At 56.6% G+C, this 26,771-nt stretch overlaps 1 protein-coding gene across 1 annotated transcript; it reads left to right on the top strand.

Annotated features, from left to right (window-relative positions):
• Window positions 1-7,466: 7,466 nt before the first annotated feature.
• On the top strand, window positions 7,467-17,114 carry AGFG2 (ArfGAP with FG repeats 2). The gene is made up of 12 exons (XM_063301761.1): window positions 7,467-7,708; window positions 9,701-9,794; window positions 10,411-10,526; window positions 11,737-11,842; window positions 12,297-12,423; window positions 12,975-13,100; window positions 13,544-13,646; window positions 13,780-13,844; window positions 13,936-14,028; window positions 14,325-14,453; window positions 15,297-15,382; window positions 15,552-17,114. The coding sequence occupies exons 1-12, from the start codon at window positions 7,494-7,496 to the stop codon at window positions 15,621-15,623; spliced, it is 1,332 nt and encodes a 443-aa protein (XP_063157831.1). The 5' UTR covers window positions 7,467-7,493; the 3' UTR covers window positions 15,624-17,114.
• Window positions 17,115-26,771: the final 9,657 nt, after the last annotated feature.

The raw sequence follows: 26,771 nt of genomic DNA on the forward strand, positions 1-26,771 counted from the left end.
GCTCCTTGGTGGATTACTTTCTTTCGTCCAGCGCTCAGCCCAGAAGCCTTGCACCCTGCTGACAGGAAGGGTTCGTTCTGCTGTTCTCTGGTGGTTAAGACTGCAGGGTGGTGCAGGCACCGCCCCAGCCCATGTGGGCAGCTTAGGGGTGAGCATCTAGACCAGCCTTTCTCCACCTGGGCAGCTTGAAGATGTGTGGACTTCAACTCCCAGAATCCCCCAGCCAGCCAGTATGGGCAAGGGCCAATGGGTTGAATTTAAAAGAAATCTATTTAGGCTGAATATGCGGAATCTCCTTGGGTTAAGAGTGGCTAAATGGTGATGGTGTAGCGGATTCTTGCACTTACGTTCAAAGTGGGGTATGCAAATTGCGTTTTTCCCCCTCCTGTTCAGTCTACATCTTCCACAAAGTATTAAGAAAAGTAGGTGTTGAGGTGGAAGATGCACCGCATTTTGTGAGCGGAGTGTCAACGTTTTTACCTTGCTCTTCAGTAAAACGTTCCTGCAAAGCTGGATAAACTGAAAGGGCCACATTCAGGCTTGGTTGGCGGTTCGAAACCGCGCGGCGGGGTGAGCTCCCATTGTTAATCCCAGCTCCTGCTCACCTAGCAGTTCGAAAACATGCAAATGTGAGTAGATCAATAGGTACCGCTTCGGCGGGAAGGTAACGGCGTTCCGAGTCGTCATGCTGGCCACATGACCCGGAAGTGTCTATGACAACGCCGGCTCCAAGGCTTAGAAACGGAGATGAGCACCGCCCCCTAGAGTCGGATTCGACTGGACTTTACGTCGAGGGAAACCTTTACCTTTACCTGTCTCTGGCCAAGACAGACAATGCAAGTTCCTTGCAGATTTCTTTTGTGCCACTATATGGGGTGAGGCTGATATTCCTGTGGTCTGGACGCCAGTGGCATGCGGCCCTGTTCCCTAGATGGAGGTGGGCAACCAGTGGTCCTTAGTCTCTTTGCAAGTGGCCCTCTGAAGCCATCAGTTGAGACCCAGGAAGAGGGGTGGGGGGAGAATTGGAAAAGAGAACGAGAATGGGTGGCCTGACCACGATGGGTTCCACCTAGCCCCACACGTGGCCTCCCGACAGATGACCCCAAAGGGAACATGGGCCATCCTGGAAACACTGCCAGGCCTGCAACAGCCATCGGTCCAGGCCAAGGCTGCTTGATGACGGTACAGGGCAGGTCCTCCGAGAGAGACCCCCCACTTTCTGCAACCCCAGGTCGGGCAGCTGGGATGCGCTGACGTGTCGTGTAAGGCTGAAGGACCAGGACCGAGCATGGACCGGCTCTGGAAAAGCCTGGTGGCGCAATCCCTTTTTCTGCTTTCCAGCAACTCAAGCAGAGCTCACCCTTCCTAGGTCCCTCCTCACAATAGCAGCAGCGTCTGCAGCGCTTTGGAAAATTCTGCTCCGCACGAGAGAGCAAAACACAAACAAAAGCTGCTGGCTTTGCTGAGCCAAGCTCCTCCAGGCTGCAGAGAGAGGCTGGCTGCGAAAGCTGTCAGTGCCGCACACGGAACGACACCTGCCGGAGCCCACCCTCCAGCACCTTTGGTGGGCCTCTCCGGGGCCTCTTACAAATCTCGGACTGCGTGTTGGTGGTGGTTACTTCCTGCGCATCTGAGAGAATTCCAGAGGAGGTCCTTTCAGAGCCCAGACGGCACAGGCGAAGGAGCGGTGTTTCTGCAGCTTAGCTGATCCTGGTACTGGTGGGGTCAGATTAATCGATCGGCGCTAATACGTCCGTCCGCATCGTCGACAGGTTAACCCTCAGGATCTGAGGGGTCTCGGCAAGGCCTGCTGCTCCCAGACTGGAGCCGTGACGGCACTTAAAGGGCACGGAAGGTGACTCTGTTCCCCTTCCCAAAAGTCTTCCGCCTACTTCCAGCTCCATCTCTGCGTGCCCATGCCTCGCTGCTCCGCCCCACCCTAAATTGAAGTTGGGCGGGGACCCGCCTTGGCCCCTCTGGCCCCCGAGGCTGCCCTTGGGCCCGATTTTCAGGGCCATGCCCCTCTTGTGAACGGCGGGTCAGGCCCCCAAGCTGCCTCTCTCCCTCTCGCTCTCCCCCCACTCCCGACCCCACCGAGGAATGGCACCAGAGGGCTGATGGGGGAGCAGCTGCTTGGCTAGAGTGCTCCTGTCCCACAGGGGTGCTCCACTGGATCAGAGGACGGTGGGGAAAGGGGAGTGGGGAGTGGTTCAGTGGGTGCCCCCCACCCCAATAAAGCAGTCCTCCATAAGGCTCAGCAGTCCTCCATAAGACCCCCGGAGAGACAGGCATGTTGATGCCCATCCTGCAGTCTTCTGGGGCAAGAGCACAGCAGTACCTGATCCTCAGGTGCCAGCCGAAGCCCACTCCCGCCCACCTCTGTCTCCCACAGGAAAGGAGGGGAGGGACACAGCTCCTCCACCCAGACAGCACCCTCCCCCCACCTCAATGGAAAGAAGAAGAGTATCCCAACCAAAAAGGGCCGGCTTCCCGGCCCCCCATCTTGGCTGAAGAGCTGCTTCTGGTCCCAAAGAGGAAGGGGAGCGGTTGGGCCTAATCTGCAGGGACTTTTGCACACCTGCCCAGCGGTCTTCCAAAGGACAGAAGTCCCCCCTCCCAGACATTCAGTGGCATGTAACTTACTTGGGACGTCCACCCTTCCCTGCTGTATGGGGGGGGGGGCGCTGGAAAGCTCCATTCCTCCCCACGAAAGAAGAGAAGTGCCCTTTAGCTGCCCCCCCGAGAGGTGGCTGAGCAGCCCCCATTCCCATACGGGAAAGGAAGCAGGGGGCAGTGAAGGCGCGTCAAACAGATCTGCCTCTTCTCTCTTCCCAATTCTCCTGGCACGGGGGGCAGGCAGAGGCAGGAAACACAGAGCAGGCGTGTGGGGGAACGGCTCCTCTGGTGCCATTCTTAAAAGCCCACAAAGGACCCATCTTTGGGATCACAGAAGTGATGGCAGAACAGCTCCTTTCCTGCCAGGCCTTTGGGACTTGACAGCAGAAGTGTTTGCTGCTGCTAGCTGGCATCCCAGGAGGTGTTCCCTGCCCCATCCACCCTCTCCTCCCCCCGTTATCTGGCAGACAGAACCCCATTCTCCTTCTTTATTGAGGCTGTGCTGGGCGGGCAAGGCTTTTCCAGCTGGCACCCTTTTCCGCAGTCCCCTTCAGCGCTCCAAGGCTGCCGTGAGTCTGTGCTGCGCAGATGGGAGCATTGGATGCTGGTGCTTCAGTTCTGGAAGCCAGCAGAAATATGCCAACTCTTTCCTTCCGCTTTCTCAGCTTCTGGTTACTGCAAGACCATCTTTCCTTCTCCGGGTAACATGGCTGCATGTTCGCTGCTCAAAAGAGGTGGCTCTAAAGGTTCTGTTCCCCAGTGAACGCACTCAGGCCTGAGGACACCAGCCCATTTGATATGTTCTCCGGCTGGTTGGCTAATTGCGGATTGTAATGCTTTCTTTCCTTTGTCCCCTATTTTGCAAGGAAGGAAGACGTTATCAGGCCAATGGCCATCTAGACCAGTGTTTCTCAACCTTGGCCACTTTAAGACGTGTGGACTTCAACTCCCAGAATTCCCCAGCCAGCCTGCTTGCTGGGGAATTCTGGGAGTTGAAGTCCACACGTCTTAAAGCCTGTACGGTTGAGAAACACTGATCCAGACAAACCTGAAGAAAGCAGCACACATCTGGCTTGCCCTGGCCTCACTCTGTAAGATGGGCCAAGTCTGGACAGAAATATAACGAAACGATGTCCTAAAATCCACAGAAGGCAATAAAGGCAGAATGGCCTGATCAGAATTTAGAGGTGCAAAGACAGCCCCGCACCAAGGGAGAAGTCCCATCTTCCATCGGAGAGACTGGGCTGCAAGTCAAAACCCTTCTGAGAATCGGGCAGATCAGTTCCAAGAGGACAGACGGGCTAACATGCCCTAAAAACTGCTTGACCTGAAGATACGAGAGCAGCTGCGCTGGGCAAGTTCCTCCCTCCCACCTGTCGGCTTTAGTGACCCGAAGAACTGACAGGTCCACCGGGGTGGCAGGGGAGGGGGAGGTTCTAGTCACCCGAGGCAAACACCCACACCCACTGCTGATAGGCTATCTCTACATACGAGCTGTCGAAAGCTCCAGCTGAAGCTGGTTCAAAAACTAAGATTGTGCCAGCCGCCCACGTGAAATGGAAGCTTCCAAAGGGCGCTGCTTCAAGCCAACACCACCTCCATCGGTCACGGTCTCCAGGATGGGGACCTTCTGATGAGATCTGGAGACAGAGGGCTTCCCCCCAGGGCTCAGAATTGGTGGACAGGCTTGTGACCAGACCCTGCCCCTGCCCCTGCCAGGCACTGTTTTCAGCCAGCCCTCCTTTTGGCTGCAGAAGCTGGACGCTGAACCACGCCTGCTCAACCCTGAAAGGGCTGAAAGCTGCATACGAGGCAGAGGAAAGAGCAGCCTGGCAGGACATCGGTGGTGTTTGGATAACAGACGTGGAAGCAGACTAACCATTTTCATGAAAGGGACAGCAGTCCTGTTTCTAAGGAATGGGGGAAGAAACAAGCTCTGCCAAGTCTGCAATATACTCAATAACACATGTGGAGATTTTAGTTCCAGCTGACATTTATAGAATTGTTGCACATTAGTAAGGAATCTTTTTTTCTGGGTACGGCCTCAAACTGAGAATTACAGAATGTGGTTTTGCTCAAGCGTTGCTCACCGGAGGGAGCTGTGATACCATCTGCAGCGTGTATCAGCGATAATATTTGATCCACTTCCATGATTTCAAGTTCATTCATGGTGTCAACGAACTAAAGAAAAGTTGTAATCTAATGGGACAGTGTCCCAGAAAGAAAAGATTATGCAGCCATTGGTTTCTCAGTCCATGTGTGTGTGTGCCTTTGAGTCAGCGTTGACTCCTGGAGACGGCCTGGACAAGCCCTTGCAGATTTCTTGGCAAGATTTTTGGAAGTGTACTGTATTAGCTAGCAATCATGAATGGGTTATTTAGGATTAAAAGTTCCCCGAAAAGCCAACCCCATCCCTGGGAAGGAAAGATGCTGATTTTGAGAGGCTTGGAAGCCAGCTATCTACATCTCCAGCCCAAACCATGATTAGCCGTCACAGAATCTGCAAACATTACACCGGTCATGACTTCCTGTAAATAGGGACTGTCAAGCATGAAACGTGGTTTTGGGTCACATACAGTTTGCACGATCAACAAGTTGAGCATTATGCCACCCGAAGGATTCCCTTTCCCTTGGCATAATAGAGATATTACGCCCTTCAGATAATTAAATAAGTATACTGTAGAATCGCCAGATGAATGGTTCTTACATTTACTGAATTACGTCTCTGACTGCTCCAGCCTTAGCCCTGGGTCCACCAATACCTTGCTCAAGTGTTAGCAAAGTTTAGTTCAAGAAGTAAATTTGGTCACTCATCCTAAGGAAAAAGATGGTGGAGCTATTATTGGGTCTTAAAATAAAAGCATTTTTCCCCCAAGGAAAGGAGGAAAGGACCACAGGCCTAGAGAGGTAAAATTTCTCAACTTTCCGTATTAATTCCAGTACTAGTTCCTTTCTTTGTAGCTTGGGGTTATACCCCGGGGTCCCATCTGCACCCCGTGAGAGAACTTGCATCAATGTTTTATAAGCCCTTCCGGGCCCAGGTAATTCTTAGCTTTTGAGGGACATCCTGGGACTGCATCCCACACTCTGCCTGTAATATTACTTGGCTTACTGCAGAGTTTCTCAACCTTGTCCACTTTGGCTGGCAGGTGGCTGGCTGGGGAATTCTGGGAGTTGAAGTCCACCCATCTTAAGTGGACAAGTTTGAGAAACTGGCTTACTGGCTGCATTTAGCTCACCCGTGCAAGGCGTCTGCTTTAGCTCTGTGGACACTATTAATGTAATAATTGTGCTTTACTTCCTCCTGAAGTCAGTGTACAATCCCTCTTTTCCAACATGGCTCTATATACCTGTAACGTAGCAGTCTCCAAGATCTAAGTCCTGGCCAATTCGTTAGATATGGTTTTTTGTCCGCTTTGTGGCAAGAGATTAATGTAGCCACCTCCAAAATATAGGGGAAATAAATGAAGTCTGTGGAAAAGTCTCTCCACAGATGCAAGCCAGCCAGATGGGAGAACTTCAGAAAGGGGTTTCATGTGCACCAGACTCAGAAAACACCTCCTGCCTACTGCCCTTCTGGGGGGCCACAAAAATCCGAATAAATTAATACACAAACAACTAAAAACAAATCTGGGAAATGCATGACAGGAGCATGCTGGAACACACTGCTAAGGTGACACCAGCATTATCTGGAGCGACCAGGGTGGCCTGACACCTCCCTCGCTTGCTGCTACAGCTGTGAATTCCCATGAGTTTGAGGGCCGGAAGGTTTATCTGCAGCCAACGTGTGAAATGAATCGCAATCCAGTCCCTCCCCGCGGACATCTCCTGGGTTATCCAAACCCCACAAGCAGCGTGGCCTCTGCATTTTAACCAAGGGGAGCACCTCAAAGCGCCAACATGCGTTTCCCAGATTTGTTTTTAGTTGTTTATGTTGTATACATAAGTTGGGCAGTGGAGAAATAGGACACATAAATAAATAAACAAACTGTTCAAAACACTGAAGAAGCCCATCTTTCCACCGCTCCAGGGTACACCTGGCTTCCCAAATATTAGCCCTGCATCACGAGGCTCTTGAGAAACAGGAGAAAGGGTCACTGTCCTTCCAGCGCAGGTTTCCCAGTCTGCTTGCAGGCAAAATGACCGCTATCTCTGGGAGTAGGAGGAGGGAGGCTGATGGCAGGGGCCCCTTTGCAGAAAGCATCCTGCGCTTTTGAGGGTGCAGGCAGGATCGACCCGCTGCTCCTGGAGGCCTTTGAGGAGCGCTTTTGCGTTCAGACGTGCGAGGTGCTTATGAAGTTACCCAATTGCTGGACTGTGTGGAGGCGAGGACGCTGAGGGTTGATTTGGAGAAGGCCCCTATCAGTGTTTCTCAAACGTGACCACGTGAAGATGGGTGGACTTCAACTCCCAGAATTCCCCAGCTAGCAACGCTGGCTGAGAAATTCTGGGAGTTGAAGTCCACCCATCTTAAACTTGCCGAGGTTGAGAAACCCTGGCCTCGATCCTGTTTTGCATTCCCGCCTTCGAAGTCAGCCCCCAAAGGGGCAGAGCGACTAGACCCGTGTTCCAGGGAGGCGCACAGTCGTGCGGAAGCAAGGCCGAGCCCCGCAAAGGGGCGTGCGCATGCGCTCCAAGGGCACCACTCTCTGCCCGGTTGCGGAGCGAGACGGCGCCCAGCCCGCCGAATGCTGTCCTCCTGCGCAGGCGCGCTCCGAACGACCCCCCGCCGTTCTTCCGGGGGGGTCTAACGGTGAGCGCGAGTCGAGCGGGGCATGCGCCGTCCGAGGGGGGCGGCTCTGGCGCATGCGCGGCGGCAGCGGCAGCCCGCGAGCGAGCAGGAGCAGGGAGCCAGCGAGGGGCTCCGGGGTGCCCGGATGGCGGGGGCGGCGGCGGGGGCGGCGAGCGGGTCCGGGCCGAGGAAGCCGGGCTCCCCGCGGGACTCGGAGTCCGAGGTGTGGTCCCGCCGGGTGCGGGAGCTGGTCAGCGCGGAGCCGGCCAGCCGCCTGTGCTTCGAGTGCGGCCAGCGCGGCGTCACCTACGTGGACATCACCATCGGCAGCTTCGTCTGCACCACCTGCTCGGGCGCGCTGTGAGTGGGGGGCGGCCGGGGGCCCGGCCCGGCCCGGCCCGGCCCTGCCCTGCCCTGCCCTCCTCCCCTCCCCTCCCCTCCCCTCCCCGCGGCGGGGTCTCCGGGTTGGCGGGCCGCCCCGGGCGTCCCCTCCGGACCTGGCCGCGGGCCGCCTCGGGCGGAGCAGCGCCTCCCCCCTCCCGGTGCCCCGCCCTGCCCAGCGCCTGCCCCGTGGCCCGCCCTCCGCCCTGGATTGGGCGCTGCTGCGCGGGCCTTGGCCTTGGGGAGGGCGGATGCTCCCCAGCAGCCGCGCTTGGGGGCGAAGACCAGGGCAAAGGGGAGCTCCCGCTCCCGCTCCCGCACGCACGCCCCGGCTGGAGGAAGCCGCGGGCAGGCCCGAACCGGCTGGTCTGGGCGCTCGGCTGTGGGGCGGCAGCAGCGCACCTGCCAGGCCGGTGGAAAGAGGCCGGGGGCTTCGGAAGACCCTCTGCCAGGCCAAGCAGCTCGGAAGGAAGCGGGGGGGCGGTCCTGGCAAGCCTCGCCGTGTGTGTTCTGGGCTCTGAGCCCTCTGGCCGGCCCGCCCGCCCGCGGGGATGCCACCCTTCCGAGCGCCGAAGTGGGGAATCCAGGAAGTGGCAGCGAGGCATTTTTTTCCTGGGCCGTTGGTTTCCTTCAGTTTGCCTGGAGGAAGAGGATGCGAGGAGCAGCTCCTTGCAGCTCAGAGGCCAGGAGGGAGGCTCCCCAGAGTCCGGCCCCGCCCTTCTTAATCTGTTCCTGGAGCACGGAGGGAGGGGAGTCTGCAGCAGTCGGGGCAGCCATCGCCTGTGCCCTCCTGGCAGCCTTTCCCGACCCAAAGGCGGTTCTGCTTGTGAACAGCTCCCGGAAATCCTTCCCAACGGTCAATTGCACCTGAGTTTGTCAGTTTATCTCCAGTGTTTATATCCTTCCCCAGTCCTAATCTACTGTGGGCAGGTAACAGTAAGGTAAAATAAAATAAATGCCTGCCGGGAAGAACCGGCAAGGTCTCACAGCCTGTTCAAACGGGGTGTCTTAACTTGTTGGTGAAAAATAAAGGTGGGGCCATGGGGGGGGGCAAAGAGTGGGCAGCCAGCACTGGAAAGGACTGTTGGCTGATCGCGCCATGCGAGCCTTACGAAGGGGGCCCTCGGCAGTCTGGGGAAGATGCCATGGAGGTGAGCAGGCTGGAACTTGGGGGAAGAACAACAGGTGCGGGCTTGTTAAGCACCCAGGAAAGCTTAGTGCCGGCTGAAGGTGGGCTGCAACGCACCCGTCTCTACCATAAGACATGAAGAGTCACCTTTGGAAGACTGTTTTAGGGGAAAGGGACGGGCCTAATTTGACAGGGCATCTCCGAGGGACATGGGACGCTTAAAAATAGGAGCTTTGTGTCCTCGGAGCGTGGATGGCGATGATGGATTTCAGCCAAGCGAAACCCATATCTCATTTTCTGTCATGAAGATCGGCTGCGAAATGTGTCTGAGTCGTTGAAAGGAGTTGCAGAAAGATTTAGGAGGCTGGTCTGCCCTGCCCTCCTGCCCGCGTGTTCCCCAGCAACTTTAAGCTGGGTCTCAGAGCTGCCAGAGAGGATCGCTCCCTGTCGGTCCCCTCCTTCCCCTCCTTGCAGGATGCTCTGAGGACCTCGTTGCTGGTCCTTTTAATAATTAACCGCCACGGGCCAGAGGAGAACCAGCAGTTCAGAAGGGTGGAAACCAGGAAATGACTGAGCCGGGAAGCGCCTGCGGGCAGGAGCTGGACACTGCTTGGCGCTGTTCTGCTGAGACCTGGGTCTGTGGGCACAAAATGGCGGGCAGGTGCTGAGTCCTGGCTGTGTGGTTGATGGTCATCCACCCAGCTCCCCTCTTGCCGGCTGCCTGGCTCCCTGGCCCAGGATTCGTCCCCTAACCAGGCCCCGTCCTCTCTCCCAAGGAACGTGCAGCTCTGGCCAGAGCCTCTGACTTGCGAATGCTTTTCTCTTCCCTCCGCCCCATGTAGCCGTGGCCTGAACCCCCCCCACCGGGTGAAGTCCATCTCCATGACAACCTTCACGGAGGGCGAGGTGCAGTTTCTCCAGTCCCGTGGGAACGAGGTGAGTGAGGCCACCTGAGGGTCTCGGCTGCTCGCGTTTGAAGATGCCGCTGAAGGGGCAGGCTTCGATTCCGCACCGTTTTTCCAAAGGTGCAAGGGCGTGCAAACTGCACGTGTGCGTATAAAATGTAGAAAATATTTACATTTTAAAAAGCAGTCTAGCAAAACAGACCAGCTCTCTGTTGTAACAGGAAGGGAGGCTCTGTCCCATATGGGGTTATGCTTCTCAGTTACAGGTAGTCCTCACTTAACAACCACAATTGGGACTGGTGTTTTGGTTGCTAAGCAAAGCAGTTAAGTGAATCCAGCCTGATTTTATAACCTTTTTGTGGAGGTCGTTAAGCAAATCAGTGTGGTCATTAAGTGAATCACACAGTTCCCCATTGATTTTCCTTGCCGGAAACCGGCTGGGAAGGTCGAAAATGGCAATTGTGACCACAGGATGCTGCGACAGTCATGAGTTGGTTTTTCCAGCACCGTTGTAAGTCTGAATCATCACTAAATGAATGGTTGTTAAGTGAGGACTTCCTGTATAACCTTTTAAATGAATTTGCTTCCGAAGGAATCATAGAGTCCTAATCCATAGCTTTCTCCTCTCATTCGGATCCCCATCCCAGGCCTGTCGGAAGATCTGGTTGGGTTCTTTTGACTCACGGTCATCCCTGCTGCCGGATTCTCAGGACCCTCAGAGAGTGAAGGAGTTTCTGCAGGAGAAATATGAGAAGAAAAGATGGTGAGAATGAGAGTGGGGGCGGCGGGGGCACGACACGAGAGTGAGGCTTGTTCTGGGGCCCTGGGTTCTGCCTGCAGAGTATACTGTCCTGACTGGCGTGTGTCATGGGGGTTTGCGTGAAGCTGAAAATGGGTGGGGCTCACTCAGAACAAAACAGATCAATTCAGACATTCCACTGAAGTGTTTTATTTGGTTATGTTCCAGCAGAGCAAACTTTGATAAAGCTTGGGTTTTAGACAACGGTGGGGATTCAAAACAAGCACTCTGCTCTCTTGTTTTTTCATCCCAGGGCCACAAGAGTAGGTGGGTTGGTAGTCCATGTTGATTTCTACTAGCCAGCTGACATGCAGAAAGGTTAACCAAAGAGGTTATTTGTTAAAACGTTAGCACAAAGTCCAGTAAGAAACAGTAGGATGCAGCTCAGCTGTCCTCACCGCAAAGCCAGTTGCCTGAGACTTGAATGCATTCTTATGAAAACTCCTGGGGCTTGTACAGGCTGCCCATAATCTGGAGATAAGATTGAGTCTTGAAGACTAAGATCCTGGATATGCCTGTCTTCCGCTTAAACAACTCGAGAAGGTTGGTGGGGCAGGATTGGCCTTTGTGGAATCCCGGCTGACTTCCCTTCCCTTACTCTTCTGTGTGCTTCGCTATTGGTTTTGGCTGTCTTTGCTACCAGCTGTCCCAGAACTAAGCAGACCCACCTCTAATGTCCAAGAACTTCTGTGAGCTTCTACTTAAAAACTGGTGTCACCCTGTTTCCTTTTAGTCGTCCACTCTGTTTCCTTCAGTCCTCCAGTCCTCTATATTTTTGCTAAAGGAGGTCAGCAATTTCCCCTTTGTAGGAATTCTCAGGTGGATACCATCTGGACTCACTGACTTGTAACAAGAAAAAATATTCCTGGACATCTTGAGAAACACCAGGGCTGAATTGCTGGGTCTGGATGACATCCACCAAGGAATTCTGAAAGGACTGAGTTGTGAAATTTCTGATTTCCCAGCAAAAATGTTAAATCTCCATCTTGTCTTTTCTCCAAGAGTTCAGGAATTTAATTGTCACAAATCAGGCACAGTGTCAGAGAACTGAATGGCAATATGCAGGCAGAAGCTTCTCCCCCCATGGAATAAATTGATAAAGAGGAAAGGAAAAGGAAGTGGGGAGAGGTTGCAGCCGCCAGTATGAGACACCTTCCCCCCATTTTCCTTGCAGGTATGTGTCACCGGACCAAGCCAAAAGCTTAGCCTCCTCAAGTGTCCAGAGCTCCCCTGCGGAGGCCAAGACATTGCTGGGGGAGTCAGCAGCCAAGGCCCCCCAGGTTAGAGCTCCTGGCTAAGAAGAGGGCTCAGGTGGGGTGCCAAGGTCCTCCTCCATTCTTGTTCTCTCTGGGTCATCTCATGCAGATCCCTCTTTCCTGAGGGCTGAGTTCACTCAATACGTTGGGGGGCCAGTTCAGCCAAAGGGTCCTGGCAGGGGCCATGTTCCTAGCGCCTTGGGGGCGGTGGGTATAACAAAGTTTTCGAAGAACACCCCCCCCCCCAGCCACTAGAACCCATCCCTGCATCGTCCCACAGCTGGAAGCAACTTGCTTTGTGGAGTCCGTAATGCAGTGTTCCTCAACCTGGGCAGCTTTAAGATTTGTGGACTTCAGAATTCTGGGAGTTGAAGTCCACACACCTTGAAGTTGCCAGGGTTGAGAAACTGTGGTAGGGCAGGGTACCTGCTCCTGTGGGGCTTGATTCCTGCTTCCCAGGTGACCCCTTTTCTTGCAGGCCTTGGAGAAAGCCCCACCACAGGCCGCTCAGCCAGCCAAAAAGTCCAGCACAGACCTCCTAGCGGACATTGGGGGCGACCCCTTTGCGGCACCCCCGCCTGGGCCTGCCTTCCCTGCCTTCGGAGGTGAGTCCCACTCTGTCTTGCTGGGCGCCTGGCGGTATCTCACGGTGGTGCAAACGGGTCTTCCTGGTTGAGTGTCAGCGAGCCTTTCCGTCTTTGAGTGCGGAGCAGGGGCCGTCGGGAGTGAGAAACGGGCAATTTCAAGAGGGAGAGGCACTCTGAGCATTGAGAGACCATAGAGCACCAGGCTGGCAAGCGTCTCATAAACAGTCTGGAATTGGGGGTTCTCAGCAAGGTGGCTGAGCTCGCTGCGGAGAGCAGTTTGTAGGGCAATCAGAAAGGATCGCAGTGCGGACTGGGTGAATCGGCATTAAATGCGGCTCGGTTGTAGGCTGCGGCAAAGGGACTGGATTTGCACAAACTGTCCTGATTTTGGGGCTCAAATGGTTGCTCAAGTCCCTGCCCCACTATCCCAAAGGGCAAAGTCTGTGCTGGATAGTGGTAGGAGCGGGGAAGTCTTAAAACAGTGGGCACTGTAATGCCTTGAGAGGAGCCTGTGTTCCTCTGAGCTGGAGTGATGCTTTTGTGTCCCCCCACCCTGCTTGTGTTCTCAGGCCAGGTGCCGGCCCGCACAGCCTTTCCTAGCTTCGATGCCTTCGGAGGGAGCCCCACAGCATCAGCTTTCGGGGACCCGTTAGCCCCCAGCCAGAGCCCTTTCCAGAGTCCGCCGGTCACTGCAGGTAACCTCAAATGCCCCCTCCCAGCCTTGGGAAGGATCCTCCGATGTCGCTGGGATGCAGCTTGGATCCTTAATGCTTCCGGGTAGAACCGAGGTTCAGGTTGTGGGGACTCTGCCGTTTTGGCCATCCCCGGGAGCCTCCGAGGCGCGTCAGCTGGACAGGTGGTTTCTCAGCTGCCTTGCGGGGGAGTCAGAAGAACAGCATTTCTGGCACAAACGGCTCCTCTTGGGTTGTGGGGGGCACCCTGTGAAGGAGAGGAAACGGGGGGCTCTCTGCCAAGCAACTTTGAAAGCGGTTGTCCCAAAACTGAGAATTTTGGGGCCTGCTTTGGTTCTTCAGTGGGTTCGTAGCAAGCAGGCTGTCTAGCTAAATGACTTCTGGGAGGCCTTGGCTGCCGCCCTTGGCACTGAACAGGCCTCCTGCGCTTCCTTCTTCCCCTGCAGGTGGTGCCCATGTGGGAGCCTTCCCCACCTCCCCTGCCAGCCAGCCCGGCGTGGGCATTCCGAGCCTGGGCGGAGCCTTCCGCGTGGGAGGGATCCCAAGCAGGTAGCTCCCCTTGTGCCCGCGAGGTCCCCGCCCTCGGCTACCCCTCGCCCCCGAGGCCGTGGGGAACCGCAGCCTCAGTCCTCCTCGCCAAATCGCGGCCGCCCTTGAGCTGACCTGCTGTTTCCTTTGGCAGCATCTTCGGGGCCTTCAGCCAGCCCCCCATTCTGCCCCCCACCAGCCCTGCTGCGGCTTTCGGGGGTAAGTAGCTTTCCTGGGTGGTTCAGGCGGGGCAGACCCTGGGCACCTTTGGGCGCCAGAGGCCCTTCATCCTCTCTCTCCTCGCCTGCAGTTCCACCTTGCACCAACCCCTTTGCTACCCCAGCGGTCACCCAGCCCGCACTTCCGTCCACCAACCCCTTCCAGACCAACGGCCTGGCCCCAGGTAAGCCACGACTTTGAACAGAAGGCACCCCGATGGAGCCCCCTTCCTCTGGCCTTGGTTGGTTCAGGCTGCAGGCTTTGTGAGTGCCTGCCCGAGGCGGCGCTTGGCCAGCCGTCCCACAAGGCAGCCTAAGGAGCTGCGTTGGCAGTGCAGCGGGGGGCACGAGGGTGCTGGGCCCAGCCCTGAGGTGAACGCCGGGGTGGCTCCCTGGAGAAGCCCCGGCTGGGGAGCAAGCCTCAGAGGGATGGGTAGAGAAGGGGCCCCCGTCGTTCCTCAGTTTGGACCCCTCTTGGCAGGCACCTTCCTGGTTGGGTCTCCCGGCAGCTTCTCGGCCTCCCCGCTCTCCGGCGCTTTTGCCTCCCCGCTGCAGCAGGAGCCGCTGTTCTTCCCCACACAAGGAGTTGTGGGTCAACAGCACAACGGCGGTAAGAGGGAGTCTCAGGGGGTGTTGTGATCAGAAGTCAGCAACCGGCCCGTCACCTCTCCTCCTTCAAGGCAGAGAAGCCTTAAAAAGCCCGTGCACGTTTGTTAAATGTACACGCAGCCACTGCTCTTGCAGGTCCTAACCGTTATAAAAACCAGCACCCGTGGCGAGATAAAGTTAAAATTTGCCTCGCTGTGTGGCCCTGCCTCCCACAGCCTTTTGGAATAGCCCGGTTGCCGCTGGTTTCCGGGGGGCCGTGACGGACAGGGCCGGTCCCGTTTCAGAGGGAGGCCATTCCAGGGGTTTGGAGCTGTCAGCGAAGCAGCTCCTCTGCGGGCCTGGAAAGGGCCAGGCGGTTTTCCAGCCTGTCTCCCCTCCTCTCCCCCATGGGTAGTCCCTGCAGCAGACGACTTCCGCAAAGTTCCTTCATTCGTGCGACTCACGTCAGTCACAGGATCCAGATTTTTCAGGCGTTTGCTGCATCGGCAAGCCCGTGCACCCAGTGCTGCTTTCAGCGCAAAGTGGAGCATGGTGGGAAAACGGCCTGCTAGTCGCCTGCCTCGTGGATAACCAGGGCTCCTTTGAAAACGCAGTTCTGGGTTCAAGGGCCAAATACGACTTTGCCGTCGGCCTGTAGAATTTGGGCGCAGTTTCTCCAAGTTGAACGCTGGTTCCTGGGCTGTCTGAACTAGAAGAAGCCTCATACGCATTCAGAAAGACTTTGAATCTGGGGAGACTCCAGGGTGAACGCTAACCTCCCTCCTGGCTGGTTGGGGCCCCTGGAGGGAGGAAGGGCTGTGGGCCTGGCCCCTCCCCCACTGACTCCCCTTGTTGGCTTCTTCAGGGTCATCCTTCGGTGGATTTCCTGCAGCCAGAGACGGACCAAGGCCGCTTGGGCCCCCCACCGGCTATTCCACCAATCCTTTCATGGTAAGGCGGCCTTATCCCTCCCTCACGGTTTGGGTAAATAAGGGCTCATTCCTGAAGTGGCAGAAAGGATTCTGGTTGTCTCTTAGCATCTCGCCCTGAGCTGAAGCGTGTGGCGCGTCTTTCTGCTCCCCCCCCCCTGTACTTGGGTGTCTTTCTGTCTCTCCCGCAGAACCCGATGGCCGCCGCACCTTCGCCCCCCTTCGCCCTAGCAAAGCACCCTCCCACCAACCCTTTCTCCTAGCGCCGGCATCCGGAGTCGGCGGAGACCCTTGACCTGCCCCAAGGGTGCACAACAGGGCCTCCGTCCCCAGGAACGGGGCCCCCGCCTTGGAAGAGACCGAAGGGACGTGCGGCGGGTCTTGTGGGCAGGTGGGGTGGCAGCAGAGGTTGAAGAAACCCTGTGGAGCATCGGAGGGGTTCCCACTGCGGGGAGTGGGGAGGCCAGAGTCCGATGCAGCCCCCCCAACCGCAGAGCCTGCTGAGAGGCCCTGGAAGCCAGTCTGCTCCAGCTCGGACCCCTTCGCCTCGCCTGTGCTTCCTCTTCCCCTGCCCCCAGTCTCCCAGCATCACTTGCTGTTACTGCCCCTAGGCCACCAAGGGACGGGCAGTGCCCAGCCTGGTCTTGGTGTGTTCTGGTGCCACTTTTCCATCGCCCCCCTTAGGTCCACCGGGCAGCGTCTGGCCACGAGGAGGTTAGCCGGGAGACAGTGCTAGAGACCCCTCGGCTGCCCGTCCCCTCGTTGCTCTCACAACTTCATTGCACTAAATGGGGGAGCAGGGGGGCCAGGGACATGTCACCTAGTGAGTCTTGGTGGGAGGTGGCATGTGCCCCATCCGCTAGGACACCCTGCAGAAGCCATAAAGAGAAGGAACCAGGAGTTGCACCCCCCCAACACCGTAGCACCGCGGGCTGCCCTCCCTCCCCAGTCTCCTCTTCGAAGGCAACACCAGGGGAGGGTCTCCTGGCCCACCTGGCTGAGCTGGTTGTGCACAAGATGGTTTGGAGCCTTTTCTGTGCGTTGAGGTCCAAATTTGGGAGCGTCCTCCTGCGTGGACGCACTCATCTGCCGCCTGCTCCTGGCCAGAAGCCGTGGGGAACGGACCTGGGCTTCCTGTGGGGGGACCTCCCTCCCGGGATCTGTTCCGAGGTGCCACTCCCCCCCCCCATTTCCCTGTCCCCCACCAGACAAGAGCCAGGGCCGAGCTGCCCTCCAAAGTCTTCCACCCTGACCCCCTTGTCAATCAGTGCCTGCTGAGTTAAGTGTTCAGAAACGACATTTTGTGCTGCCCAGCTTTCAAAAGCGAGCCCCGTCACGTTTGTTCTTCGGGGCTTTCAGAAAATCCGACTGGGCTGAATTAACCTCTGCTTGACTGAGAGCAGAAACTCAGAACTGGAAGCAAAGGTGCTTGCTTAGCCTTAGGAACTGGGCGACCGAGCAGAAGCACCGCCGCTTTGGTAAACAGACGGTCCCGGTTTTGTGTCTCTAGTTGTGTGGTCGCTCTGGGCCTTGCATGTCCTCGTTCGTTTGCAGCGTTCCATCTTGGGGCTCTTTGGGAGGAACACTCTCCACCCGTCCGGGTTCCCCACGCTAGTTTTCGTAACCCTGATCCTTTCCCCTGCTCCCTTGAAGAAGACTGGAGTTTATATTTTCAAGAAAAATATGGATTACATTTTTAAAGCTATATCTATATGCTCACAAAATATATAACACACAATGTGTTGCACTCAAAATGTCTATAAATATCTATCTGGAAAAAAGTATTTAACAGCCACGTTGGTGCTGAGTTCTTTGTGACTGCAAAAACAGCGGTGTCCCATGGTTTTCCAACAGGTGGCCTGGAGCAGTGCCCCCCCCCATAGACAACCCCCCCCAAGTGATCCCTGGAGATGGGTGGGGTGTGCAATGTTCTCGAGGGAATACACCCAGGATGGCCATTCCATCTCTAGGTTCCACGTGGAAGGCAACCTGAGGTGCTGAAACGTCTGGGTCCCACCCCCCCTCAGCTGGCAATGCTTAGCCTGAGTGGGCACCTGTTGACCAGCCGAGTCTGTGCTGCGGGCTTAAAGGCTTAAGAACCTGTGAGCTGCATGCAGATGGCACGGGATGACTAGCCTAATGAGATTGGGGCTTACAGCAATGCTTGCTTGAAACAAGATGCGGAAGGTGCCTTCTGCTGTCCCCCAAAGACCCACGGTCCTTCCAAGGAGCCCCAGTGTCACCTGGCAGTGCTGCCCCAGGGGCCTGGGGTCCTCCTTGCCCTGGGGTGCAGGGTTGCTTGGGCTGACAGAGCAGGCTTGGCCTCTGCCGGGGTGGGGAGCCCTGGAGGCTGAACCAGCATAACCCATCCAGGAGGGATCGCGCCCTTCCTTCAGCAGTGGCTGCAGGGCCTGCTCCACTACCAGGGCCCCAATCCCCTCCACACACACACACCCCACATTCAGCATTTGCTTTGGGGGCCACGGCTGGGCCACTTCAGGTTCTGGCTCCTGGGGAGGTGCTGGAGCACTGTTGCCAGAGGTGGGCTGGGCTGGCTCCTCCCCGCCCACAGACGCCACTGTGATGCAGAGCCACGTGGAAGAGGATGTATTTTGGGGGCTGGGGGAGGAGAGGGGACTGGTCTTCTGTTTCTGCTGCTTCCACCCCAGTGCCGGGAGGGGGGCGCATCCGTCAGGTGATGTTGCTGAGCAGCTGGGTGCTGGATAGAGTCAGCCCCAGCAGGATCCCGGAGAGGTGGCCGGTAAAGGAGCTCCTGCATCCAGGGAGAGAAGCGCCGGAGGACCATTTGCGGCTTTGTACCTGGACCACAACGCCCATCTCCCGCCCACCGTGGCAGTCTGGAGTGGAGCAGCTTCCATGCTTCCCTCCTCACCGGAGCTCCCCAGAGGGCCCGTTGCCAGCCACTTCACGTGTGGGAGAGGGGTGAGGCAGCCCAGGCTCCCAGTCCGCACTGCCCGATCTTCTCCAAGAAGCTTAACTTGGCCATGGACGTTGCTCTTCTCCCACAGCCCAGTGAGGTAGGCCAGGCTGAGACACTAGCCCAGGGTTGGGAGTAGATACCTCCAAATCCAATTTAAATTCTTTAATTTTTAATTGAACCAGGAAGAGCAGGACATTGGGTGCCTCGGAGATACTAACGAAGTGATCAGGGCGAAGATGCCCAGGAGAATTCTGTGATGCATGTTATTCCACCGTTCGCTACCCCTCAGATAAGGGTGGCAGCCACCAGCCGGGATGGCCTTAAAGGGGTATTAGTGGAGGGTGGCCTTGAAGCCTCGGGGCTGCCTCCAGGCTGGAGCAGCTGCCTCCCCATCCCACGTGCAGGGGAGCATCTCCACCTCCGGCTTGGGTGCTCCGTGGTGGTACCTGGCCCTGGGCAGCCCTGGCCGGGCGGAACAGGACTTGCCTTAGCTTCTCACAGGCAGGGGAGTTCGTTCCCGCAGGAGCTGCTGGGGGCCGCTGTCTGGAAGGGCTTTAGAGGGGGGTTCAGGGAGGACAGGCCTTCCTATCAGCCCTGGAGGCCCAGCGCTACTCCCAGGCTGGAGCAGGTGCCCCCCAGTCCCACTTGCAGGAGGACAAGCGGGAGAGGGGAACCTCTCGGTCTCCTGATTGCGAGTACCCTGGAAGCATCTGGTTGGTCCCTGTTGCCGGATTGAGAGGGGCCTTGGCCTGATCCCACGAGAGTAGCCTTCGGTCCTTCTGTTCGTGCTCACCTGGGATAAAAGAGCGCGAGGGCCAGGCATTCCAGGATGCAGAGCCATCTGGTTGTTATGACGACACCTGAGGCCATGGCTGCCACGGGGAAAGGTTCCAGTTGTCCGCCCATGGCTTCCAAGGAGAAAAGGACCCCTGCAGTGCACCAGGACAAAATGGGGTGGGCCCCACCTGAGGCAGGAGGGAGGAACTGGACCCAGCGCCCCCCTTGCTCATTCTAGCACCCACGGATGGCCCAGGATGACCCTTCCAGGAACCACCACCCCTCTGCTTCTGTCTGGAAGGCTGAGGTGACTTCCTTGAACCTCGAGAGAGAACAGGGCAACTGATCCTCCCAATTCATGCACTCTTAGAAAGCCCGGGAAGGGACCCTCGGGAGCAGCACAGGAGGAAAGCCCCCCTCTCCCATTGTGCCCTCTGAGCTTTGTGGCCCACGAAGTGCAGCTAAGCGCAGGGACCCACAGCTGGGTCAGAGGCCCTCCAAGTGCCCCTCCACAGCCACCCGTCGGCTGCCTTTCCAGACGTCCCTGCTCATGCTCGGGCGCAGCTGCCTCCGGCTTGTGTCTGGGCTTCCAAGCGGACTGAGTGTGAAGCCACACCTGAGAAGCCCACGGCACAGTGTTCCCAGTACCAGGGCTGCCCCGTCACCAGCGCCAGCAGGGAGTTGAGCATCAGGTGCAGGAACCCCCCCGCCAGCGCCAGGGCCAGCAGTAGGACCCCTGTCCGGAGGGCGCCGATCTCCTGCTCCAGGCCCCAGCCCAGCCAGAAGAGGGTGCTCATGTTGACCAGCAGGTGGCAGATGCCCAGGTGATGGAAGGGGGCCCAGAGCACCCGGCCCCACTGGCCCTGCTCCCACACGGTCCGCAAGCTCAGGCAGGCACCGCTGGGAGGGTAGATGGGGTGCCAGAAGAGGGCCACGTTGGTGGCCACAAGGGCCAGGGTGGCCCAGGGCACCATGGGGCAGCCTCCCGCCCAGGCTTGGACAGCAGGGCAGGAGGAGGAGGGGGCTCTGTGACCTCAGGGCTGATGCAACCCCCTTCTTGGACGCTGAGCTCCTGCCTCAGGACTGGGCCCTCCAGGGGCCCTAAGGCTATGCCTCCCAGAGGTCATGGATTCTGGGAGCCCAGGGTATCAAACGGGTCCCCCCTCAGATCCTGCCAGGGAAGGGGGTCAGTTGAAGAGCAGCATTTGTGGCTGCTGTTCCGGTCAGAGCCACCAGGCGGCAGTCTGAGAAGGGTCCCTCCTGGGCCCAGCGGACGGGGTTGGTCCAGCTTCCCAAGCATTCTTCCTCGGCCACAGTCAACCAAGCTCTCCGCTTTCCTGCCCCGTAAGGTTGGAGGTCCAAGGAGCAACCCAGCGGTGCGGTGTGGCTGCTGTGCCGGAAGATCTGTGCATGCCGTTCCCACCAGTCTCCTTCAAAGGCAGAGGTGCCACCTGGTGCCAGTCACCTGTATACCATCTTCTCAGCTGGACTCTTCCGTCCATTCACCTGGACCCTCACTATCCACCCACCGCTTCCCACCTGGCTAAAGGAGGGCAGATTCCAGGGGCCTGTTGTGCGTGAGAGCAGCTGACAGTGGGCTCAACAAGCTCCAGAGAGACAGTGGGCAGCTTGCTGTCACTGGAGGCCGAGAGGAGGCTGGACCGCCCTCTGTCTGGGATCCCTTAATTTAGATTCCTGCACTGATCCTGGGGCTCCCAACTCGGATGCTTCTGTGAATCGATACAATGAGAGCCCAAGATCTCTTTCAAGCCACATGAAAGCCGGATCTTACGAAGCCCTGAGTAACTGTCAGCCCAAGACAGACCCTGGCTAGTGTTTCTGGTGAGAGTTCTTACAGTACAGGTTTTCAGGCCCGGTGTGGATCCAAGTAATCACCAAGCCATCCACAGTGTGCTCGCTTAACGAGAGGAGGTCTCAGTTTACCAGCCGAGTTGTAGAAACCAAGATAGATTGCCTTTGCAGCATTTCCAGTCGAGCAAGAGAGTGACCTCATCTAAAATGGCGGTAAGCCTAATGGCAAATCCATGATTCTAGTAACCGTTTTGGTCTGAGGAGGCTTGCAGGTCAATTTCTAATATTTGCTCTAGAGCAGGGTTTCTCGACCTTGGCCACTTTGAGCTGTGTGGACTTCAACTCCCAGAAATCTCCAGCCAACATAACTATTTCCAATAAATGGAATTCTGGCTGGGGAATTCTGGGAGTCAAAGTCCACGCATCTTAAAGTGACCAAGGATGAGAAACATTGATTTGGGGTTTTCAGGAAAGGGCCGTGCTTGGTGAGTTACTCCCCCAACAGTTGTTTGCTTAATTAAAATTCCCCCAGTCATTTATTCATGCATAAAGGATGGACTTCCCTATCCCTTGCTGGTGGCCCCTTAACAGCTGTCATACTTCAACCCCCAGCAGCCCCATCCAATGCAGGTGGCAGTGAGGAATGCTGGGAGTGGTAGTTCAGAAAGGCCAAGCTCCCCACCTTTTCATTTAGGACGAGGCCACTAACTTAGCTGCTTTAATAATTAGTCAAATTCCAAGGGCAGCACCAGCTGTTATTCATGTTAAGATAGTCATGTGGAGCTGCTTGGCTGAGGAGCAGTCTACCTGAATATTCTGCATGTGACCTTCAACCCTTGCTGCGGGCTCCAAGAGGTGGAGAATGGGGCAAAGAGAGGAGTCAGATCTGTTTGGTGGCCTTGGCATCCGAATGCGGCGAATCTTAAAGATTTACAAAATCCTCCCTCCCTGTCTGGTATGGCGCACCGGCCATTCCCCAACACTTCCTGTGGGGCAGGCCTGGGAGGCGAGGCTGGGCCGTCCCCAGCCGGCTGGCTCCGAGTTGCCGGAAGCGGCAGAATCCGGAGGTCAACCTGGCTCATTCCCCCTGCTGACTGTAATCAGGGCAGTTTTGCCACGTGCCCTGACCACAGCTGAGTGTTTGCCCACAAACGCTGAGGCTCGAAGCCGGCACAGGCCAGGTTTAGTAAACAGGGCAGGGCTGGGACTCAAAACACCACCCCGTGACTTTGGAGGGAGTTTTCTGAGGCTGCTTGTGTGGGGCAGGGAGGAGGTGGCCTCCCCGAGGGGGGCCGAGGGAGTCTGTGCCCACGGGCCTTTGGGCAGCTCCAGACAGGGGTTGGCATCTCAAGGAGATTCAATTCCTTCCCCCTGCCCCAGTCAGAACCCCATGAAGGAAACGGGGGTTGCACTTAACCAGGCTTTATAAAGTATGTGGCCATGTTCACGTTGCACCTCATTTGCACTTAACCATGCCTTGTTAACCATGATTTATAGCTTAGCGAGTGGTGTGGCTGTGGCTTATCCAGTGAAGCCCAATCAGACAAAGGAGGCCTCACATTCTGTGCAAGCAGAGCCCACACAGCACCCTGGAGCTGCTCCTGACCCAAGGCCAAGGGGGGCAGCCCCTCAGCAGCCAAGGAAGCGCCCCCAAGAAGGCCGCAGCTGCCTGCCCTGCTCAGCAGTCGCATCTGCTGTGCCAGGAGGACCTCGGGGGATACCTGCAGGTCTTTTAAGCCACCTGAGCCCTGTGGCAACGTGTCACGTGCCCTTGGTCCTATGAAGGTGGTATGCTGGCCCTCTTGCCTGTTACAAAGATGACCAGAGCCATGCAGCTTGAGCCACATCGCTTCTTAATTCAGGTCTGCCCACAAAGCAGAGGAGAGACCCTGGCCTCCCGCCTACCCCAGAGCAGAGGGAAGCGCAGCGGCCCAGAAGGAGCACAGCTCGTGGCCGGCCACACTTCGTGTTGCCAGCAGTTTGGCCCCAGGAGCTGACTGGACATGGGTCTCATTAATTATGTTAATGACTGTCTCTGGCCAAGTCGAAGGGAAGAGGTTCTTCTGCCACTTCCCCTCCTCCTCCTCCTCGGTGGGTTGTGGTCTCCCCTTCCCCAGCCAGGGGTCCTCCAGCCTCTCTGGCCTCTGGCAAGGGGCCCAGCCCCACATCGCTGTGGGCATCCTTTGCAGAGCACAAATACTGTGGTCCTTCTGTTGACAGGGGGAGCGTGTGCGTCCCCCGGGAGCCCACAGCCCTTTTTTACCCTTCACAAAGGGGGCGGGCATGAAGCCCCCCACCAAAAGAGTCCTGGGGCGGGAGCAGGGGCTGAATCCCTCCCCGCCCCACCCCAGGAAGGGAAGGACGATTCCCTGAGCTCTGCTTCCAGTCCCTGGCCCAGCGTGAGTCAGCCTGGGAGCGCCATGGGTTGGCAGAAGCTGGGCTGAGCGGGGGTGGGGGGGCAGGCAAACCTTTCAAGGGTGATCAGGCTGGGGGTGGGCAAGCCTGGTGCAGAGAGGCCTTCCTTATCGGGGACCACTGCTTGCTGTAAATACCGCTCTTCTGCCCTTCGCCTGCCCTTCCCTATCTTGATGGATCGTTAAGGGGGGCCACCTGCCCTCCCACTCCAACACACACACACACCCCGCTGCAGATGGGCAAGGTTGGGAGCCTTTTGCTCCTGGGAGCCTCCACCCACAGGGAGGCCATGATCTCCCCTCAGTCAGTTCCCCTAATTTGCCAGATCAAAGGCTGGGCTCATTTCCCTTTGCAGCCAGGCATCACCTTGACCACAGCTGCAGCAGCATCAGCATGACTTGGGGAAAACAGGGAATTTCAGAGCTACCAGTCACCAGCCGCACGGGCAGGATTTTATTTCCCTTCCAGAAAAGGCTGGGGGCAGGGCTGCTTACCGGCACTCCTTCACAGGGGCCATCTGGCAATGGTGCCCTTTGCCAACTCCCAGCCAGACATGGCATCCGTGGCTGCCTGGAAACGCCTCTGCTTCTCCGTTCAGGCTGGCCAGGTCCTCCTGGCATCACTCCTGGGCACCCTGCACAAAGGCTGCCTCCCAAAGCTCCTCTCCTCCCCCGTGCTTCCTAGCCTGACCCCCCTTCAGGCTGTGGCCGATGGGAGACCAAGGGAGGCCTCGCTCGGACCAGGGTCAGGCCCCCCTCGCAGCTTGGATGGAGCCAGAACCAGACTCCCCAACTGGGAAACGGGGCAGCTAGTTCACCCCCTTCCTCCAGGGCCAGTCCCAGTCGGTGTTAATAGGGGAGGAGAGATCGGGCTCGCGGCCCCTCCTTTGTGGGGTGCCGCAGGGTTTGGTTCTCTCTCCTCTCCTATTCAACATCTACATGAAACCGCTGGGCGAGATCATCCGTCCCCCGTGGCACCACCCCAGACAGACCCAGTGCGTAACTTGGGGGTCCTCCTGGACTCACGACTCCTGCTCAAAGAGCAGGTGGCAGTCGTGGCCAGAAGGGCCTTTGTGCCACCGTGTTGTGCATCAGTTAAGCCCCTTCCTGGAGTGAGAGGCCCTTCGAACAGTCACTCATGCCCTGGTCACCTCCCGCATAGACTACTGTAATGCACTCTACATGGGGCTACCCTTGAAGAGTATCTGGAAGCTACAGCTGGTCCAAAATGCATCTGTGCGGGCGATTTTGGGTGCCCCTAGGTCGGCACATATTACCCCATTGCTGCGTGAGCTGCATTGGGTGCCAGTTTGCTTCTGGGTCCAATTCAAGGTGTTGGTTATCACCTTTAAAGCCCTACATGGCATGGGTCCAGGTTACCCAAGGGACCGTCTCATCCCCGTTACATCAACCCGTCCCACCCGCTCAGGCAGAGAGGGCATGCTGCGGAGAACGCCATCTGGCGGGGTCCAGGAGGCGGGCCTTCTCTGCAGCATCTCCCGCCCTTTGGAACACCCTTCCCCCGGAAGTGAGGCAGGCCTCCTCTCTTTTGGACTTCAGGAAAGGATTGAAGACCTGGCTTTGTCACCATGCCTGGAGTGGGGAGAGGAAGCGCCACTCCTGGGGTTGGTTGGCTCCCTAGTCCTGCCAAGGCCGCTCTTGTTCCCCTTTGGGTGGTATTAGATCTGCCATTACTTGGATCTCATTACATTTTATATTTATTGATATTGATATTTGTGGATTAATATTATTTATAATTTCATTGAATTTTAAACTGTTTTATTGTGAACCACCCAGAATCCCCCGTATGAGGGAGATGGGCGGTGATAAAAATATGATAAATAAATAAATAAATTTGAAGTTTCCCCACCAAGCAAGGTGGATCGCCAACCTCTTGGGGTGGGGGCAGAGGATGGGGCAGCCTCACTGGCTTCAGCAAAGATGAACGGATGCTACAGCTTGGCCTGTGGTGCACATGCTGCCTCTGCGGTAGCCAAGAGTCCCTCTTTTGGGGGAGGTTGGCAGTAACTAAATTTGAAAAATAAATAAATAAAAAAATGTGCTCCCCTGCCTGGGTGGCCTTGTACCTAATCATGCCAAGCCTCGGAGAGCCCGGCTAGCAGTTGCACTCTGACCCTCACACAAGCCGAGCAGGAAGTGTGCAGATTGAGGGATGCGGCATGGTGGGGCTCCGGACCCTTGGTCTCCAAGGATTTGTCTCTTTCTCTGCAGAAGGTCAGGACAGGCTTCACCAGGTTGCGCGCTCCGGGTTCCTTCAATTAAACGATGTCATCTGTCGGGACCTCAGAAGCGTGCCTTCTCTCTCCCAGTGCCTGCCCTCTGGAACAAGGTCCCACCCCCCAACCCCCCCAACCCCCAACCCCGCTCTGCTGCTGTTTAGAAGACCTGTGGAGACCTGGCTCTTCACCAGGCCTTTGGCGGGGCTGAGAGAGACCCTTCACTTCATCGCACCTGCCATCTTTTATCTTTAACTGATTTTCTTGCTATTTCTTTGATTGTTGTGAGCCACCCAGCATCATTGGGAATTGGGTGGCGTAGAAGTTTAGTAATAAAAATACATACATGCATACATACATACTAGACTGGTCACCTGGATCAGGAATCACAGAATTTCAGAGTTGGAAGGATCATCTAGTCCAACCCTCTGCAATGTGGAGTGAAACCATTTCAACCTGTCCAAGTTCTTCTTAATACCAGGGAATATGCACAGTTGGGTTGTAGCATTTATTTATTTATCATATTTTTATCACCGCCCATCTCCCTCATACGGGGGATTCTGGGTGGTTCACAATAAAACAGTTTAAAATTCAATGAAATTATAAATAATATTAATCCACAAATATCAATATCAATAAATATAAAATGTAATGAGATCCAAGTAATGGCAGATCTAATACCACCCAAAGGGGAACAAGAGCGGCCTTGGCAGGACTAGGGAGCCAACCAACCCCAGGAGTGGCGCTTCCTCTCCCCACTCCAGGCATGGTGACAAAGCCAGGTCTTCAATCCTTTCCTGAAGTCCAAAAGAGAGGAGGCCTGCCTCACTTCCGGGGGAAGGGTGTTCCAAAGGGCGGGAGATGCTGCAGAGAAGGCCCGCCTCCTGGACCCCGCCAGATGGCGTTCCCCGCAGCATGCCCTCTCTGCCTGAGCGGGTGGGACGGGTTGATGTAACGGGGATGAGACGGTCCCTTGGGTAACCTGGACCCATGCCATGTAGGGCTTTAAAGGTGATAACCAACACCTTGAATTGGACCCAGAAGCAAACTGGCACCCAATGCAGCTCACGCAGCAATGGGGTAATATGTGCTGATCTTGGAGCACCCAAAATCGCCCGCACAGCTGCATTTTGGACCAGCTGTAGCTTCCAGATACTCTTCAAGGGTAGCCCCATGTAGAGTGCATTACAGTAGTCTATGCGGGAGGTGACCAGGGCATGAGTGACCGTT

The sequence above is a fragment of the Candoia aspera genome, chromosome 4 (genome assembly GCF_035149785.1).
Source record: "Candoia aspera isolate rCanAsp1 chromosome 4, rCanAsp1.hap2, whole genome shotgun sequence".
Taxonomy (NCBI): domain Eukaryota; kingdom Metazoa; phylum Chordata; class Lepidosauria; order Squamata; family Boidae; genus Candoia; species Candoia aspera.